Source organism: Vidua chalybeata, chromosome 1 (assembly GCF_026979565.1).
Source record: "Vidua chalybeata isolate OUT-0048 chromosome 1, bVidCha1 merged haplotype, whole genome shotgun sequence".
Taxonomy (NCBI): Eukaryota; Metazoa; Chordata; class Aves; order Passeriformes; family Viduidae; genus Vidua; species Vidua chalybeata.
Genome location: NC_071530.1, coordinates 63881205 through 63900188, shown reverse-complemented (window position 1 = coordinate 63900188; position 18984 = coordinate 63881205). Strand labels below are relative to the sequence as shown.

Here is an 18984-nt window from a genome sequence, read left to right as displayed (position 1 = left end):
TAAGCTGCAATTCCATCTCCAAATATTCAAATTCTATACTTTGGAAAATGTAATTACTCCAATTTCACATTTTCTATATTGGCAGTATTAAAACCATACCAGAGACATCCCTGATCTAATACAGGGTTCAAAATTTAAGTAAGAATTTTGCCAAACACGCTGATCTATTTTTTTGTGCATTCACGTGGGCTCTCTCCCTACCCACAAGGGACTCCTCATAGCCAGGCAGCTTCAAATGTATTCCAGCACTTCCATGCATCATTGTTACATAAATCTCCAAGATCAGAAGCTACACTAGAAATAACCTGGTCACTAACAGTTTCTCTCTTCCTTGAGTGACTTTAGACAGCCTGACATGACTGATGTGTTAACAATGCTTTAAGCTACATAAAATTAAACTATATAGGTATGTTTTACTTATTCAATCTTTTATACATACATATACATATGCATATTATCTGCTGTGAAAAGCCATGATTGGAGACAAACATCAGAAATATGAATATAGCTGATTTGCTGATTTTTAGATTACTATAATAAGCTTAGCAGAAAGTATTTCAAAATTTAATGAGATAATAAACTGTCATAATTAACTGCATTTTACATACCTTTCCCCTTCCCCAAGGGAAAAGAAAGGCTTTAAAAGGAATCAAAAATCAAAACTAAACACTCCTCCAGATTTAGGAACCTATGCTACCACAATTGGTGAGCCAAACACCATAATACCTACAAAATATGTGTCTGAGAGAACTCAGAGTTTCATATAATTTCAGGCTTTAGCCCTTTAAGGAAGGTTTTCTAAATCCAAGAGAAACCAGTGGAATGCCAACACCCTCAAAGTACAGATGCAAAGCAAAGCAGCTGCTGTAGCTCACACATTCGCTCAGCACTGGAGTGTTAAATTAATGACTATACAATCATTTCCCTGAAGAAAGGAGGATTTAGAGGGAAAACCAGAAAAGGGGGAGGGGGGGAGGAAGAAGAAAAAGAAGAATACTGAGCTTTATCATCTTCTACAAGCCAAATGCAGCAGAGATTATCTGTGGTGTCAATCCCCACCACAGTGGCCATGAGGTTCCCTGAGTCAGTGAACAAACAACAAGCCAAGGCAGCTCTTCCTCTACACCCCTCTCTCAGCAGATAAGAGACAATTCTCTAGAAGTATTTCTTGGCAAGATTTTAATGTTCTGCCTTCCACTTAATGGAGGAAAATCATGCTCAAGGATCTGTCTTTGGAACAGCTACAGCTGACCCAGAACATCAACCTCCCCCATCTAGAGAAATGCCATGAAAAGTGAGATATGTCAAAAGTCAGGGTTTATCATTATTTAAATGAATTATTTGAATTCTACTACAGAACAAGGTGGTACTCTCCCCTCCATCAACTTACGTGCTTCTAGACAAGAAATATGAATAAAAACTATGGCACCTCAATTTACACAATCTCAGAAACAACTCGGGGGGGGGGGAAGATCAATCTTTCAATCTTCAATCTACAAATACTGTCCCAAGTAGCAGTATAAATAGGAAAATGTAAATAATCAGCTTCATAATACAACAGGGTTACAGAAGCTATATATGCGGAACCCAAGTTTCCTCATACTAAGAGCAACTTGATGCAGAAGCTGTGGTACTTAAGTGAATTTGCTTGTAAAGCAGAGGACGTTCACAATGTCCTCTCCAGAAATGTGTCGTTTCTGTGTCAGGTGGTGGGATGCAGCAGAGAGAAGGAATTCTTCAGGAGAAGGAATAAAGAGTCTACAGCATGTGAAATGCTATACCAGAGCAGTACTGATGGACTGTACTTGTTACCAATGGGGACTTCAGCAGGCTAAAGTGATCAGCTGTCCAAAAGAAATACCTATGGCTTTTCACATCATCTCCAAGAAAAGAGCGGCCATTCCCTTATTCTTATTTATATTATTTATTATATTTATCTTATTTGTATTTCCCATTGTATAAGAAATATAAATCTGCAAGGAAAAATAAAACCTGAGGGGGAAAACCAAATAAATCAAACTCCTTCAAAACCTCAAAGTCTCACACCGTGAATTCCAGCAACTCTGCCTAACACATGGCACTGAGGGGCTCTGGGATGCCACCACTCAAGGGCTGGTTGCTGCAGATGTCAGTAAGCAGTTTGTTTTCATCAATAACACAAGATGCCTGTAGCATCACCAGTTTTACTATGTTCATTGTTTATTAGAAAACACAACTGTCTTATTTTTTATTAGTTGGCATTTCTCAAGGTTCCCTGCCTTTATTTTTCTCTCCCTAGTATAAATGAGCACATTTGCCAATAATACAAATAATACAGGCTAAGGAGAAAATGAAGCTCCCACTGTGGGATGTTCATTGTGCAAGGCCAGAAAATTTAAAGCAGTGATAAATTCATTAAGTTACATTTCACATATCATTAAGTAATGCTGAATTCTATCCTTAAAACACCCAACTTGACAATGCAACCCTCCTAACAGAGGGGTGATCCCCCAGCAGACACGGCAAAGCACTGTGCTGCATTATATAACAACATTTTCCAGAGGAATGAGCAGAGCACTTTCTGTGATGCACAGGGAGCATACAAGCTGTCAGTGTGCACTCAGCAGCCTCTTCTACAGGGATTGTGCAGCTGAACCAAGTTGCCTGTAGGTGTATTAAAAGGAAGAATAAATGACATTCATGTAACATCTATGTTTTGAAATGCAGGTGGTGCCCAGCATCATTGCATTGCCTAATTAAAATCCACAGGAACTCAAGGCAACACCCATCCAGAGGTAAAGGACTCTCACACATGCATCTCAGATATCACCTCTGCCTTCCTATCGAGCTGGTAGAGAATTGCTCCACACTGCAACACCCACTTTCTGCACCAGCTAAGCACCGTGATTTATATGTGCTGGCATTCATACAGAGGGAGGGGAGGGCAAAAAGAAAAGAAACACAGAACTCCATCTAATCTCGTATCTCATCCCACTTAAGAACTTTCAAGGGCTTGTCAGCTGATGAGGTGTGCTGCTGGCATTGAGTATTGCCAGTGCTCAGACCTTCTTGGTCTGTGTTTCATCCACCCCAGTAACAGAGCAGAAAATCTTAATAAATCCTCCCTGTTATATTCAATCTGGAAAATAACCACTGTGACACAATGCTTTGGAGCTTTTAATTTCTACACTCATCAAAATAATTAAGGAACTGAGACTGACAATAGGTTTTTTCTTTTGTGGGGTTTTCCATGTCCTTGTTAAGAGGTTCCACGGCCGACATGACTCAGAAATTTAGAGCTCATTATACAGAACCACTGAAATTAGTATTCCGTTCATGGGCTTAATAGGTATTTAAGCAGTGTAAGAGACAGGTTTTGTTTTGTTCTTTTTAAATTGATAGAATAAACTGTATTCAAATGCTCAGAAAGTCTCACTTGTCTGCGAAGCAGAGGGAGATGAATGAGCCAAGCACAAACAGTCCTAGGGCCCTTTGTTGCCAATAAGTGGGTTTCCTCTTCCATCTCCAAGCCCTTCGTAATTAAAGATAGCAGCTCACCTAATGCCGTAAACATTTGTTTTCATTAAGGCTCATATTGGGAAACCACGTTGAATAAAACCTAGCAGAAAAACACTTCAGTAGAAAAGGTTGGGATGGTCCAGAGAAACAGCAGGGTAAAGAACAAACAAGGAAGAAAATAAAGCAGAAAGTCAACAACTAATTCATGCATCCTGGACTGACTAATGATCAGTAAAGAAGTACAGAGAGGAACACAAACAGAAAATGGATTTCTGTTTTAAGGACTTAAAGGTTCTGTGCTTTTCATACAAAAACCAGCAAACTGTCAGAAAAGGTTACCTCAGAAGAGCAAAACTTTCTTCACACTACATTAAAAAAATGAACCTGAGTGAGAAAAGCAAAGAGGGATTCTGCTACTCTTATTAATAACTTGGGTGGGAGGGTGTAGGATGTCCAGGAAGGCAAGAGAAGACGTTCTTCTTCCTATATTTTATTTGGAATCATGAATAACACTGCCCTACGTCTTCAGCACCTGCCTTCTTCATCTGCTTCCTTGAGGCATCTTGCTAGAATGCTCTCCATTAATTCTGTCCTCCCCTCTCCTCCCCAATAAAGGTGTCTAACTCAATAGAATATTCTGGTTGAGATGGGAAAAAAATATTCCTGAATGTGTGTGTATCCTCAAGCCTTAACTTAAAGAAAATTTTGTCAGTTTGCTTTTTAAGCTGGGAATGTCAAGTTGTAAAAGACATATCCCCAGAGCAGTGAGAAGTCTTGGGGAAAAAGAAGACCCAAAGGAAAGGATAGGTCAGAACAAGCACCTCATATCAGGGTCTGGAAATCTGCCCAGATACTGAAATACTGTTGCCTGTCCTCATGTCAAACACTACTTCAGACTAAAGGGTCTTTAAAAAATGTTATATGAAGATATGGTATGTGAAGATTACATTCACAATTCCTTTTTGAAGACACAGTAACAAGAAGCTGTAACAAATTCCCTTTCAACTTGCCTTTTTCATGTTAAAAATTAGAAATAATGATCTGACAGAGCTGCATTTCTAACATCAGAGCTCCGTCTCAGGAAAAGAAACTTCATCTCCCAGAGCTGAAAAGAAACAAGAAACAGCAACAGACACAGACCCTGCCTTTCTCACCCATCCCAGCCCAGAAATTTCCTCCCTCTAGTATCAATCAGTATCAAGAAGACCAAGTACTTTGGTAGTGACCTATGAGTGTTTTGTTCAAACTGGGAAATTAGCATACAGCTGCATCCCCAGGCTGGCAGAGGGCTTTGAATTGCATGTAAAAACCTGATAGAGAAGCAAATCAAACTGAAGCCTTGAACTACAGACAGCAGATAACACCATGGAATCACACACACAACACCCGCACCAAACAGCAAAAGCTGCTAAGTTTCCTGAAACTAAGCAGTTTCAAAGTAAGGGGCTGGGAACCAGTGCTCAAGAAGATGCAACGAAGAAGCTGAAAATAATGACCACAATTTGGAGTAAAGTTCCGTATTGAAAAGTTTCTATGACTTGAAATAAGAGGAACACAGGATGGCTTAGGATACAATAAGGTAATTTTATAATAAAAAATATTGAGATAATTTCAGTGAATTACCCCATCACACTGGAAGAAAGTGTAAAGGAAAGGTTATTCCATTTTTTACTATGAATGGAATATTCTCTTTGTAGTCCCACTGAATTAGTAACCTTGCACAGCTACAGCTTTGGGGCAAACGATGCAACGCAGGACCTCCAGCACAGACTCTGCGCAGAAGGCTTCAAATGAGCAATCCTGTGGGTGAAGAGGACACCTTCCTCTGCCACCAAAATAATCAAGCACCCAGCAAGTGTGAAACCCAGGCCAGCAGCCATCCAATCAATGAACAGTTTCTCAGACTTCAAGGTTCTGACCACCTTGAGCAGTGGCAGCAAGATGACATGAGCCAGGTAAGAGCTTGGGGAAGTACATGGCAGAGGGTACACGGCATCACTTCCTGATGGCTCCTTCTGTGGTGTAAAACTCCAGCAGGCATACACATAGTATGATAATTGAAAAGGAAAATAAACAAGACTCTTTGAAGGCTACTCCAAGTGCAGTCAAAACCACAGGCACTTAATTTATAGCTTTCTTCAGCCTGCAGACATCTTAGGAAAATGTCCAATCCACTGAAATCAATAATAAATAAGCACTTCAGTGGATGCAGGAATTAACTCTTGTTATTTAAAAATGGATTTGAATGCAGTTTTGCTGATAAGGCACTCTCAAAATCCTCCTTTGGGGGAGGATTTTTGTTTATTTATGAATATCTATGTTAATTTAGTACCAAAAAAAGGAAGAGCAATAAAGCCCAAAATAGACACATATTCAAAACAGATATAAATAATATAATTTACTTATACTTTGCCCTGGAAAACAATAAACTATTACTCCAATCTTTAACTGCTCAAAACTCTGTCAATTATACTTGAAGATGGAAGAGACACAGAGCCATTAAGTACTGTGCAAGTCCAGACAAGAGTCTGAACACAAGGCTACCTGGTACCTAGGCTACCTAGAGATACTGTGAGTTTTACTGCCCAAAGAAGAACAAATGTTTGAATTTATGTTTTAGGAGGGTCCTGCAACCAAAAGCTTCAAGGAAAAACCAAACTTTTTTTCATGTGGAATTTTTTTCTGAATTACTTAAATTGATTCTTCTGATAAGAAGTGTGTGACCTTTACTCAAATGCTATTTCCCCTCTTTTTCCACTTCTCATCTGATTCACCTTTTAAAGTTTATTTTGCAGCCCATCTGGAAACTGGAAGGAATTAAATACTCTTAATCTGAGATGGCATATAGCACATACATCAAAAGTGAATTTAACAGAAGGGTTTCTATGTAAGAGAAATGAAATAAAATGGGTGAAAATCAAACCTTGATTGCAGGGTAACATTTGCCTAGGTATTACTTAATACTTTAATTTTCAGGTAATGAGAGGATTTCACAGGCCTAGAGATGTGAAAAGTGAGAGTCTCAGAAATTGTGCCACACCTAGTTTGTCTTCTTGTTCTTTTACAAATTAACCAGGTGGGATGAACTAACTTTCAAGGAAAATCAATAGTGGTCAATTTTTCTAGTGTAAGAAAAACATAGCAAGTCCAACCACACCAAGACACTGCAATTAAAGGGCCAGTTTGATTTCAGGCTTCTGACCTAAGAATCAGGGAGGCTGAAAGATTTCTCAATCTCTGTTAGAAAACCTCATGATTTTCAATGTGCAGGTGTAAAAAAGATGTCAATAAAAATAGAAGTAATCAAGAAAGTCCCAGCTGCTTACTTCAACTGTGAACTAGACGTATGCAAAAGAAAAACATGAGACTCCCTTCTAAAAAAAGAGTTGATTAAAATTTTAGAGTAATTTATTTTAAAATGCACATTTTGCTTGACAACTTGCAGAACAAATTGTCAGCAGGCCAGGAATAATCTAAAGCATAATAAAAGAGCACAGGAGACAAAAAGCAAAGGGTTTCAAAGTCTCTCCCTTGCCTTACAAGGAATAGGAATGGCCAAAGGAAACATTGCTTGCCTGTTTAGGATGAAACTGAGAGCAATGTTATCCTGGAGGGCTGAGTTGATCAGAGTACCCAGCCACCCCTCAGAAGGACTGATGTTGCTCCTGTTCATGTTTTCCCCAAAGCCACCTCTGCTGTGCTCCCTATGGTGCCCAGGGAATTTGTTCAATACCAGTTCCACAGATCCCACAGAAAACCACCTACCTTTGCTTTGGCCAGGTGACAAACCATGCTGGACCCAGTAAAAATGGGGTCAAGTAATGGCATGCCTCCTTATCATGTATCACTCGTGGGCTTTCAGGCTGCAGTTTCAACCCAACACTCTCAGTGGGAGGCAAAGAGATTTGCATTATCTGACCAAGAGCCCAAGGTAGGTAACTTATACAGTTGTAAAACAATCTGGAGTCTTCTCAGTAGGCTCCTGATTGTGCAAAGCCACAGGTGACAGGGTACAGTGCTCAGCAGGCCAAAGGAAAACACGAACATTGTAATAATCACCTAGGGCAAGATGTCTCCAAAGAAAGAGAGGAAAAACCTCTGAAGATGCAGCTACCATAAGAAACACATCCATCAAAAGAGCAGTGCAACTACACTGGCTTTCCAGGTGGGATGTCTGCTCAGACAGGCAGTTGTGGTATAACTTTTTGGTTGGAGAGCCCATTTCAAATCTAAATCATTCAACAAAGCAGTGATATCAAACCACAGACAGCAAGTGAAACAATGCTTCCCCAAGAGAAGGGGTTTAGAAATACAACAGCACACATGCAAAGGAAAATATCTGTTGCAGAATAGCTGACTACCCAAACATCCATGTTTCTCTGTTAAGCTGGAATATATAAAGATGTATATAAAGAGCTATCAAATTATGATGAGGTGCAAAGAAAAGTCTCTCTGACTTAAAAGGCTAACGATGTGTTGTCTCAAGTTTTCATTTCTTCACCCCAGAAATTTCAGTTTGCACCAGAATATGTTTATATTAAATTCCAAAAGCTGCCATTTAAAATAAATGAATTCTAAAAGCTGTCCTTGACACTCAGCATACGTACACACAAATGTTACCAGTTAATTCATTTTACAGAATTATGACTTCAATGAACAGCTCTTCAACTGTAAAGAAAGATCAAATCAGATAATAGCTCTAGAAGTGACCCTTTTAACTAGGGACCTCCTCACTTCCTACTCATATGCCAGATTTTTCATCTATATAAACAAATACCTACAGGATTTCATGAAAATGAAAGCATTACAGGCAAATGACATTTGCAACAGAAGAGATATTAGAAACAAAAGTCTGTACAAAGCCTACTTACTTTATTGAAAAGATAAATAACAGCTGCAGGAGCTCCTAGGAAAGGAGAAGGGCAAGGGAAGAGAAAAGGAAGAATGGACAGATATCTCCATAGTAACTACAACTATGAAACTCAGGGGAGAACTTGTCTGAAAGCTGAAAGAAGGACGCTACCAAAGAAAATAGACTGTAATATAACTGGAAAAAAATAAGAAACTTCCAAATAATTTTCCACATGGTCAAAGGTCCCTTAACCTTTAGTTTATTTAATCAGAGCCAAGAACAAATACCAAGAGAGAAAACCAAAGAAAAAAAAAACATAAAATCAAAACATAATGCTGACATGACCATTACTGTACAAATTACTTAACAATAAACATACTGCTAAAAAAACTAAATATACAAATGTTCAGGCTAAGAAGAAAAAAACTATTAGTTTCCCTCAGGAAATTCTGTGCTACTAGATGCAACAATGGAAGAAGAGAAAGGAAAAGCACCACACAAGCATAAGCTAGGTGACATTTGTAAAATTCGTGTTATTATTCTATCCAATACAAGAGACCTGAGAAGATGCTAGAGGAGATATTTACAATATGGAGATTTATATTCCTCAAATTCAGTCCAGACTTAGAAAACTCCTGCAATCCCAATGTGAGATGCTGGTGACATGCACTGACCTATTTCTGAGCAGTATTCATACAACTCCAAGCCTCCGTCATCCATCTGAGAGTCTCAAGACCCAACATCCTTACCTGGAATCTTGATCTGACCCGTAAAAAACATTAATACCCACAATTGCTGTCAGTTTTGGTGAATCAGCAGTAGCCCACATTTTTGCCATCATTTGCAAGGAACATGTTGGGAATATATTCCTATCACTTATATATTGTCCATATCAGCCACATATATTCCTGCTCTGGAATAAATACTGAACGGGATTTTCTATAGTTCAGTGTATGCCAAACCAGCATACAGTATGAATATAATCTTCAAATGCTTATTAAAAAAAAAAAAAAAAAAAAAACAACAAAAAAAAACAACCCACCACCAATACTCTTAAAACTCAGCATATTAGGACACACTTCCACTTTAAAATATTGGAGTGGCACTCTTTTTTTTAGTATCATTATCTTTGCACAGCACATAGGACCACGACAGATGTAGCAAAGAGTTATGTTAGCCCAAACATCAGGCTAGAGTTGTATACCAACAATGGTGTATTTGAATTTAAAAAAAAAAATCTTTCCCACTGGCAAACAAATTTGCTTTAAAAAGTGTCTTTTTCAACTATTTCCTGTATCATTTTAGAGTAACCTCTCCCTGGTATTAAAACAATCAACATCTGGCCTATCATATACAGGGATGAGACATGAATTATGTCAGTTAGGGATGGGTTATCAGGCAGCTGAAGGAGAACAGACAGAACGACAGCAACAACTCCACCTATTCCATCTGGTTTGGAAGCTTCCTCGATCCCTCAGTGAATGAGTCCAAACTCAAGGTCATGAAGTCCTTTCCCTGCAAGTCTGACTTCTGAAAAGAAGGTGGCAGGTGACAACAATAAGTTGGAATTGGACATGGTGTAACATGTCTCAGGTTGCTATAAATCATATCTTCATAATTATTAAATCATTACTCAAGTTGTTTACCTAGCTGCCTTCCCACAAAGTTCAAGTGTTCCCAGATTATTGTACCTTGTTATACCTTTGCATGTCAGATAAAAGAATTCATGTCACAACTTCTGTTTGCTCCTTATGAAAATACTGAAAGAACATTAATCACCCCATTTCTTCCTTTTCAAACTATATACAATGATCTTCTTGACTTGCATTATAAAGCAGGTAATCTGTCTTTTTACTATTCCTCTGCAAATCCACTCCAATGCACTATTATTGCTTTGTTTATAGGGCTTGTTATTTAAATATAAATGTGCAGCACTGAAAATATATTCCAGTCATATTAGCATTCCCAGAAGGGGGGCAGGGGGGGTGTTAAAAAAATTATTACACATAAATTTCATTGCCATTTTGGTTTTATTGTGGATTAATGCAGTTCTTCATACACAAACAACTAGTGCAGATTTTCACTGCCTACTGAAATTAGAAAAAAATAAGAGAAGCACCTGGTTGGTAAGTGGGCTTACATTGTGTTGTAGCAGGCAACAGCTGAACACAAATACATTATATAGTGCTCCAATTAGTGAAAAGACTATTCACTAAAAAGGTCCTGGAAAAACACTTTGATATTACGAGCAGTCTCCTGCTTTCACACCCGAGTCATAATACACTGCTCTCTCCATAACCTACAATACCAAGCAGAAATCACGCACAAACTTACAAATGTGGGAACAGAATTGACCTTGTTTTACATCTTGCATGAAAGGTGCTAAGTCTAGTGCTAAAGAGATTCATTATTAACTATAAAAACAATTTGACAAAGAGAAAAAGAAAAGGAAAAAAAAAAAGGGGGAAACCCCCCCATCCCTAAGCCCCCTCAACCTTTTGACAGCTCTACTGCAAGAAAGTCCTTTGCAAATCAAGTTGAAAAGGATGTATCACTAAAAGAAACCACTTAAATTAGCAGCTTGCCTAATATGCAAAAGCTTTCCTACCCTTGACTGGCTTTTTTTTTTTTTTTTGTGCTGAGGGTGCAAAACAGCTCTGCCAACCTAGCAGCTGTGCAGCCAAGGGAGATCAGCATGCTTGTCTCCCCCTCCTTGGACACATACTCCCACCACCTTTTCATTTGACAAACCTTAACCCTCCTGTAGCTCCCCAATGAGCCAGTTCAGGGAGTTAAACTGGCATCTAAAAATATTTTTTTTTAAAAAGACAAACAGGAGAAAGGAGGAGGCAGCAGGGAGGCAGCACAAGGCAAAGAGCAGGAGCACATCCCATGGGTTGGCCTTGCTATAGTGCACAATCACACTTCTGACTGTCACATGCTTGAGACCGTTAGCAGAAAGCTGCTGTATTAATTAAAGGCCTCAGAAGGTTCCTAATAAGCAATTTCTGTCCAATCTTGCTGTGACAGCTTAAAATGCTACTGCTCCCCAGTGGGTTGTTCCTTTCTCCTGCAGCCAATAGCCCTCCCTGCAAAAGAACTGGACAAAGTACCTTCTCCCAGGAGCTCTGCACACCCTTGGCCCAGTGGGCAATGTCCATCCACTCCGTTGAGGAAATTTCCCTGACCCTAATTTTTTCCTAAACTAAGCCAATATCTTTTTTCCCCCTTAAGACAGAGAATATTCTAGCATTAAATTTTAAAAATCCCCACTTTGAAGTTTAACAGTTACCAAAATCAGTCACCCTCTTCCTGCCTCGCACAGCCCTATATTAACACACCTTTACAATAAAAGAGAAATGCATTTGTACATTTGGCAATTCCCCCTGTGAATTTCTGGGAAGGAGGCCATGTAAATGAGTAGCCACCTGATTAGTAACAGGAAGCAAGCTATAGCCTATTACCACCAACAATCAACATATTATCCCATCAAGTCTGCTCTGCATGTCTCTTCCTCAAAATCTCAAATTAATAAACCAAAACCACTACACTGGGTAAGATGGGCAACTCATTGCTGGAAAACCTACAGCTGTCTCTGCACACTGTTATTAATTGCCAGTGGTTATAGTCTTTGGAGTTGCCCATAAAAATGTACAAGCATCCAGCACAGACATCAAACACCTTTGGCCAGTTGCCTACTATTTTCTCAACTGCAAATCATAGTTGGAAACTGGAGATTCACAACAAAAACATGCAGCTACGTGAAAGCTACACTCCTCCTTCAGCAATAACCTTTTGTTCATTGGTTTTGAAAAATGTGTGATCTTTACACATCGGATGGTGAAGACCACCCGATCTGGTGGTTTATCAAGCCCATATACCAACAGTTTTGTTCATCTCTCACCAAAGCATTGAACAAACCAGGAACTTCTCTCATTTACACAGCAACTAGACAGCAACCCATTGCACAACAAATTCAGTGCAATATGTGAATGCTTGGCTTTTGCCACATGTTAGAATAATGCTGGCACTTTTCACCTTTACTGGCTGAAAGTATTATTTGCTACTTAGCATTACCCCGCTGCTTCCCCTCAGACCTGGCCACTAGTAATACACACAGCTCAGATCAAAGCAAGTGTTTTCCATCCTTTTGAGTGTAAACTCAAACAAATGTAAATATTCTAAAGTACTGAGCTTGCCACTACTGCCACTACCAATCCTCCCCAAACTCCATTTACTCCGTAAGAAGGGCTTACAGTTTTTGGACTTATCTGGAGGCTGTAAAGGGGCAAAGCTGTACATGTACTCCTTTTCCTCTTCACCACCACCACCAGCAGCTGAAATCTGCAGTGCCACAAATACTGTTACAGTAGAAAATTATACATGTAAAAAAAGAAATGGAGATGGGAATTTTTACATCAGATGCAAATCTGGTTGTGTAACAAGATTCCTCCAGTCCCCAGACAGCAAAGGTATTAATTACTGACTACACACTGCCTAATTGGAACCATTTGAAGCCTAACAGTGTCAGGCCACAGCATTCAAAAAACCTGCTCCATCAAACAAAGTATCAAAGTGAGCTTCCAAAGAAAATCTGCAGTATTATATTAAATCTGCACACTTTTACCATAACAGCCATCTCCTCTCTTCCACCACAGTGCTCTTATGGCTCTTCAATCAAGCTATGCTATTAGAAAAAGGGTTGAAACCAGAAAATTAATAGATTGATAAACCTTAAGGTGTGCTTGGCTGGGGGTTCTACTTTTGTGTTACTCTGTTTGGCATATCTGTGTGAAATAAGACATACTTGTCAGTGATATCTTCACTGGTCCGCAGCCAGGCTGGTAAGGATTTACCGCCCCCACAGATGCCTGCCAGCACCTACCTATCTACAGCTAAGTTCAGTAACTCACTGGGAGCATCCACTACCTAGTTCTGACCCAAGGAAAATCTACAACAGGGATGACTGGCACAGTGTGACCAGAAGGCAATGTTCACTGCTAGGAAATTCACCCTCCACTCAGTTTGCTACAAGAATTTAACACTTGCTGCTCATGCAGCCTCTTGTGCATATTGTCTCTGAAACTGGAGGAGTTTGGATCAACTATAAATGCAAACTAAAACCATACACATGCTGCACACATGCATGAATCCCTATTCCCTTTCTATAAGGTGACCTGCTACACGCAGGGGGAGAAAATGCTGCCAGGTTAGTCCCTGAACTGATGGACAGGGGCCAGAAGACTGCTAGACACAGCAGCTGGGAAGAGGCAGGAAGAAGAAACTGGGAAAAGATTGCCTCCACAGTACCAGCCTGCCACTACACTGAAGAACTGAAAGGTCAAACCAGAGTCTTAAACTACTAAAGAAACTGGAGCCCTTTACAACAGATTCCCATATTTACTATGGGAAATAGTAATCCATATTTACTATGCTTATTTGCTTAGCACCTCTTTCCATCACGAGTGTGAAATACAGGTGACTTATTCCTCTAGATGACAAGTTCAAGCTTCTGAAAAACCATTCCTGCCATGCACCAAAAAAAACCAAACAACCAAAACCCCAACAAAACCCCACAAGCTATCAAGAAAAAAATAGTAACTTACATATAATGGTTGGTTCAGAGTACATTCCTAAAGCTACAGTCTTTAAAGGTGTATTTTATTACAAGAGTGTCTTTAGTTATACATACAGCTGAACAGACAACTGAAAAGTTTGATTTTGAAAAACCCTGGGGGAAGACAAGGAGGACATAACTTCTCAAAATTAGGTAAGCTGAGGCAGTCAACCCACAGATTCCATTTCAGTCCCGTTTGCCCCCTCATCATCTTCCTGCACATCCTTTGTTTATCCAGTATTCCTGACACAACTCTTTCTGGGATTGCAAGATAACCTGGATTGAAGAAACATTGCATATTCAGCTAAACAAAACAAAAAGCCTAAAAGCAAGTAAGAAGACAACATAAAAACACTCAACATGCTCCACTACAGCTTAAGAGAAGGAACCCAGAAAAGGTCTGTCTGCAAAGAGGACGCTCAAGGAGGAAGAAAAAATAGGTAAAAGTCTGTGTTGAGTGTAAATGGAAACAAAACAAGAAGGAACTCCTTCACAGCAACAGAAGTAACAACTGTAATATTATTTCAACAGTTCATGATGCTTGAAGAAGTAGTGAAATTATGCCTTGCCTTCCATGAAAGCCAGAAGAAGTTTTTATCTTGGGTCTGTGTTGGGGCTGGGCTTTTTTAATCTGAATCAGGTTTTAATCTGAAAAGTACCAAAAGCACTGTGCTCCGTATTACAATGTCTGAACCACCTAGCTGCCTTTCAAGGGTCTGAATTCGCCCAGCCCAAACCTACCAAACACTCTTCCAAAAATGTTTCATCCAGAGTACTCAAGTGCAGTTTCTGGAGACTGGTAATGTAGAAACTCTTCTCATTTCTGAAGCTGGACTGTGCAGGGCACCAGGAGCAGGTACAGCATAAAGGACAAGCCCTCCCACCCTTTGCCAGCCCCAAAAGAGGAAGAGTATGTCCCCCTGGCTGCACCAGCAGCTGCCCCTACAACCATACTCTGAACAAGAGATAAAAGGTCTCATGCAGGTTAGAAACTTAGAAACCTGTCAAAAAGCCTCAATTCATCTTCTTCTCGCTATTGTTTTTAATCTCAACCAGCTTCTTGAAGCTACTCATGGTGTGACCCTGCAAGTCATTATGTCAGCGCAGCTGAGGAATGACGGGACAAACTAAGTGTAGAGGGAAGCAGAAATTCTTTAAGACAATGTGCAAGCAACAGGCTGGCCATGAAATAATGACCATGGTCTCCCAGGATCACACCAACAGTAGATGTCACCTAAACAGCTCAGCAGAAATAATTTTCAATCCTCTGTTGTATCTCACAAAGCCCAAAATCAGAACACAAGTATCTTTGCCCTGAGCAACAGCAGGATGCAATAAGCCTTGCAAAATTTCTACCAGTATGGAAGATAACATAAATTTTATATTTATATATAAATATAGAATAATATAAATATAAAATAATATAAATTAATATTCTGATATGCCTGATGAGCTAAGTGGGCGTATTGGGTAAAGTCTGAGTTTATTCCAGAAAATATTGTGGGAATCAGGGATGGGAAACACTGGAACAGGAACAGGAGGGAGTCCGCCTCACCCCATCAGGCTTCTCAGAGGAATTATAAGGTCATACAGAAAACAGGGATTCAAACTTTTTTTGTTTGAAAGATAACTGGTGGTATTATTATTATTATTATTATTATTATTATTATTATTATTATTACTACTACTATATAGTTCATTTTGGTTTGGAACTAGGATGTGAGAAGTGCGGAGGAAAAAAGGTTGAGGAAGAATTTCTGATTCTCTCTTTTAAGTGGCATTTTCTAGACAGCCTGTTTTCGTTCTTACTTCACAGAGAGGACAACTCCCAGCCGCCTGCATTCTCAGCATATTTTCTGTAATTGACTGGCTTGAGGTCTATGATTTTAACCCACATTTTGCACATTCAGTGACTTCTAGGAAAGAGAAGGCAGCTTGCTGCAGCAGGATCTCAATGTAGCTCTTTGCAACCAATAGCCACCACACCACATTACTATGCAGTTCCTCTTCTCAGAAGTATATGTTTAGTCATTTTCTATCTTTTTAACTTTACACGGTTTAATTCACTGAAAACTAAAAATAACAAAAGTTATTTTTAAAAGTAACAGTAACTACTTTAGTGATGCTTTCCTTGAAACTGCACACACATATATATTGACATGGCCTGAAAGGCAAAAGTCAGGAGAGGACACAGTCTTAAGGCATCTAAATTAGCATTCATCCACTGTAAAATAACAACTGTTTTTCCATGCTTTCCAAAACAGCAACAAGAACCATCTCTACCAATGGGAGAAGCAAAGTTTGCTATATCTTTGCTGTTCATAGAAGGAATCCTTGCTGGAAAACCCATTTATGGTAGGGCAGTAGGTGCAACCATACCCTTTTGATAACATAAAAAACAGTCTTAGACAAAAGGGACAAAGAAGAAAGGCTCTACTTTAATATAATTCACTACTGACCTTTTCCTTGAGGGCCCTTCTTCAAAATCTGAAGAACTAACATCGTTGCTTGTTGAAGACACTTGTGATGCATCGTCTTTCTCATTCTCCAGCTGTTCTGATCCTGGTCCTAATCCTTTAGATTGGCCATTAGTGAGAAGTCCTGCAAACATGACAAAGGAGTAGACAATACTCAAAACCTGCATTGATTTTATAAAAATTCACATGTGACACTTACAATAGAGAGCTGATGCCCAAAGCAACTGTCTCGCAAAGAGATAGACTGATAACATTGATTTTGCATAGAGGTACTTCAATAAAAATGTGTCTTCTGATTTGGCTAACTCTAACACAGCAATCTCAAATAACTATGAGTGTTTGCAATAGTGTTTATAATCATGTCACATTCAAAACAGGGACACAGCTTAGTCAAATTCATCCTTGTTTTATAGAATTCCTATGACTAGCATAAATGAGAGTATTTTGCATTTATTTGTGGACTGATATAAAATTAAGCTGCCATTTGGTTCAATTTGACATCATCTTGTTCTTCATTCTGGTGCTTCCAACTACTGCAATTTATGATCCTTTGAAAAAAATCCTAAATCTCAAAGAAGTGAATATCAAATGTCCATTTCCTGACTTTGATTCTTCTGGCCAAGTGTCACTCATCTACAGAAACTCCAGACTGCCAGAAAAAGTACACAGGGCAGCAAAGGTACACAGGCCACAGCTGCCTTCCCTTTTGTGCCTTTTCTCTCCTGGAGCAATAATACAGCAAGCAGAGTCACACAAATGGAAAACAGCATTGGACCTCTGCAAGCATAACGTTTAACAAATTTTGTGTGTTCTATGCCACCAAGTAACTACAATATAATATGACTCCTACGAACAACAGCAGATAGGCAATGAAACCACTCATACTTACGGAAGAATTAAAATAGTAACATATTCTTCAGCAGGCTCTAGGATGAGAGGCAGGAAACAATTTTATTAGTTTACTATCTACTCGATGTTGTAAGAGTTTATTACCAGAAGAGTTGCAGTTTAATCGAGGAGAATGCTTTCTCATCTCTCTACCCAAATGGTTTCAGATATGGCATAAGAAAGTTTTGTTTCACGGCTGTATTTCCTCAGAGACATGCTGATAGGACTTCCCTTCCTTAGCATTTCAGTATCTGTAATTGCACCTTAGAAAAGAAAATGTGGTGAGGAAGGTGGCTTGGGGGGGTGGGGGGGGAGGGGCTGTGCTGCCTCTTCCAAGATGAGCCAGGCAGTGAGGCTGACCGGAGTACTGCACTGAAAACACTTACTAAGAATTGCAGTTCAAGAATTTCCATCAGCACTATATCAGTGCCACACCATTTCAGAAGCCAGTTTTCAGGAAAATCACCATCCAGCACCACCAATGGACTTACTCATTGCATAATCAAGCATTCAACCAAGCTCAGCACGAAAGGGACACCAAAGCATAACCAGAGCAAGAGCAAAGATGCCTCCCCCAATGAGCTGCTGCCTCTAAGTCCTGGAAGCTTGGTCACAGCTGAAGCCAAATGTTCCTTCACCACAAGGCCATTTATTCACCGCCCACTTGGCATTATGACTGCTAGCAGGTTCTGAATTACCCCAATTCCAATCTAATCGCTCTGATTGCCCATTTTTAAATCCTCATCCAAAGCGTGCATCGTATCTCTCTCTTTTTTTCCTAATCTAACTTTGCTTGTATTAATTCTGAACTACACCAGACTTCTCTTGACTTGGGCTATGTGGGGGCCACATGCAGATTTTGTGTGCGCTGTTTTAAAAACTCCACCTACAAAGCAAAAACATGTTCCAATTTTCTTCTGAGGAAGAGTCAGTGAACTGGTAGCTCAATTTTTTTTCCTAATATACAGCCCACAAAGCATAAGTTGAAACTACACACCAATTTTTGCATTCAATTTTCTCTTCTAGCCAGCATAAGACTATGAGGGAGAAGTAAAATGACCCAATTTACATTTTCTCCCTATTTTCTCTCTATCCTTTTGCTATTTCCTTTTCATTAAAGGGATCTCAAACTGTGGCCCACCAAATAAAACAAATTTCAGTATCAGCACATGATACTACAAAAGGGTTTGTAGTGTAAGAACACAATATGACGTGGGTGACAGCATCTCCTTCAAAGCATTCCCAAGGAAATGAGGGCAAACTTTGAAAAAACACTGAACAGATTCTATGTTGAATTCACCCCCTCTAAAAGCCCTAGTGCCTAAGTTTATTCTTATAGAAGTTTCAACTTTTGCTTTGCATTTTTCCATGAAACCACTGATGATAAAAATTACAATTTTTGAACTCCAGAGAAGTCTAAATCAAGCGTATCATTTGAGGCCTGACACTCAGTAACTTAACTCTTTATGGCAGAATTTAATTAGGTTTTCCAAAAGCAATATTTGTTCTGGAGACTTGCCATACGTAAAACCCAGGAACCTGAAGTATATGAGTTAAGAAATTCACCTTTCAGGCTGTCAACGTGCATGCACTTGGAAGGCAATTTTTATTCATCCCTTCACCCTGCCAAACCATCAGCTCACTTGGGAGAC

The 18984-nt window shown here is 39.4% G+C and overlaps 1 protein-coding gene across 4 annotated transcripts in view; it reads right to left on the bottom strand.

Moving 5' to 3' along the window:
• JARID2 (jumonji and AT-rich interaction domain containing 2) overlaps nucleotides 1–18984 on the bottom strand; it is a 211329-nt gene that overhangs the window by 74140 nt on the left and 118205 nt on the right. For all 4 annotated transcript variants that reach the window (XM_053967043.1, XM_053967034.1, XM_053967053.1 and 1 more), the window contains exon 3: nucleotides 16427–16568. Coding sequence is in view for 1 of the 4 variants with exons in the window: in XM_053967034.1 (XP_053823009.1) it covers nucleotides 16427–16568 (142 nt within the window). In the remaining 3 variants the exon portion in view is untranslated. The remainder of the gene's footprint in view (nucleotides 1–16426; nucleotides 16569–18984) is intronic.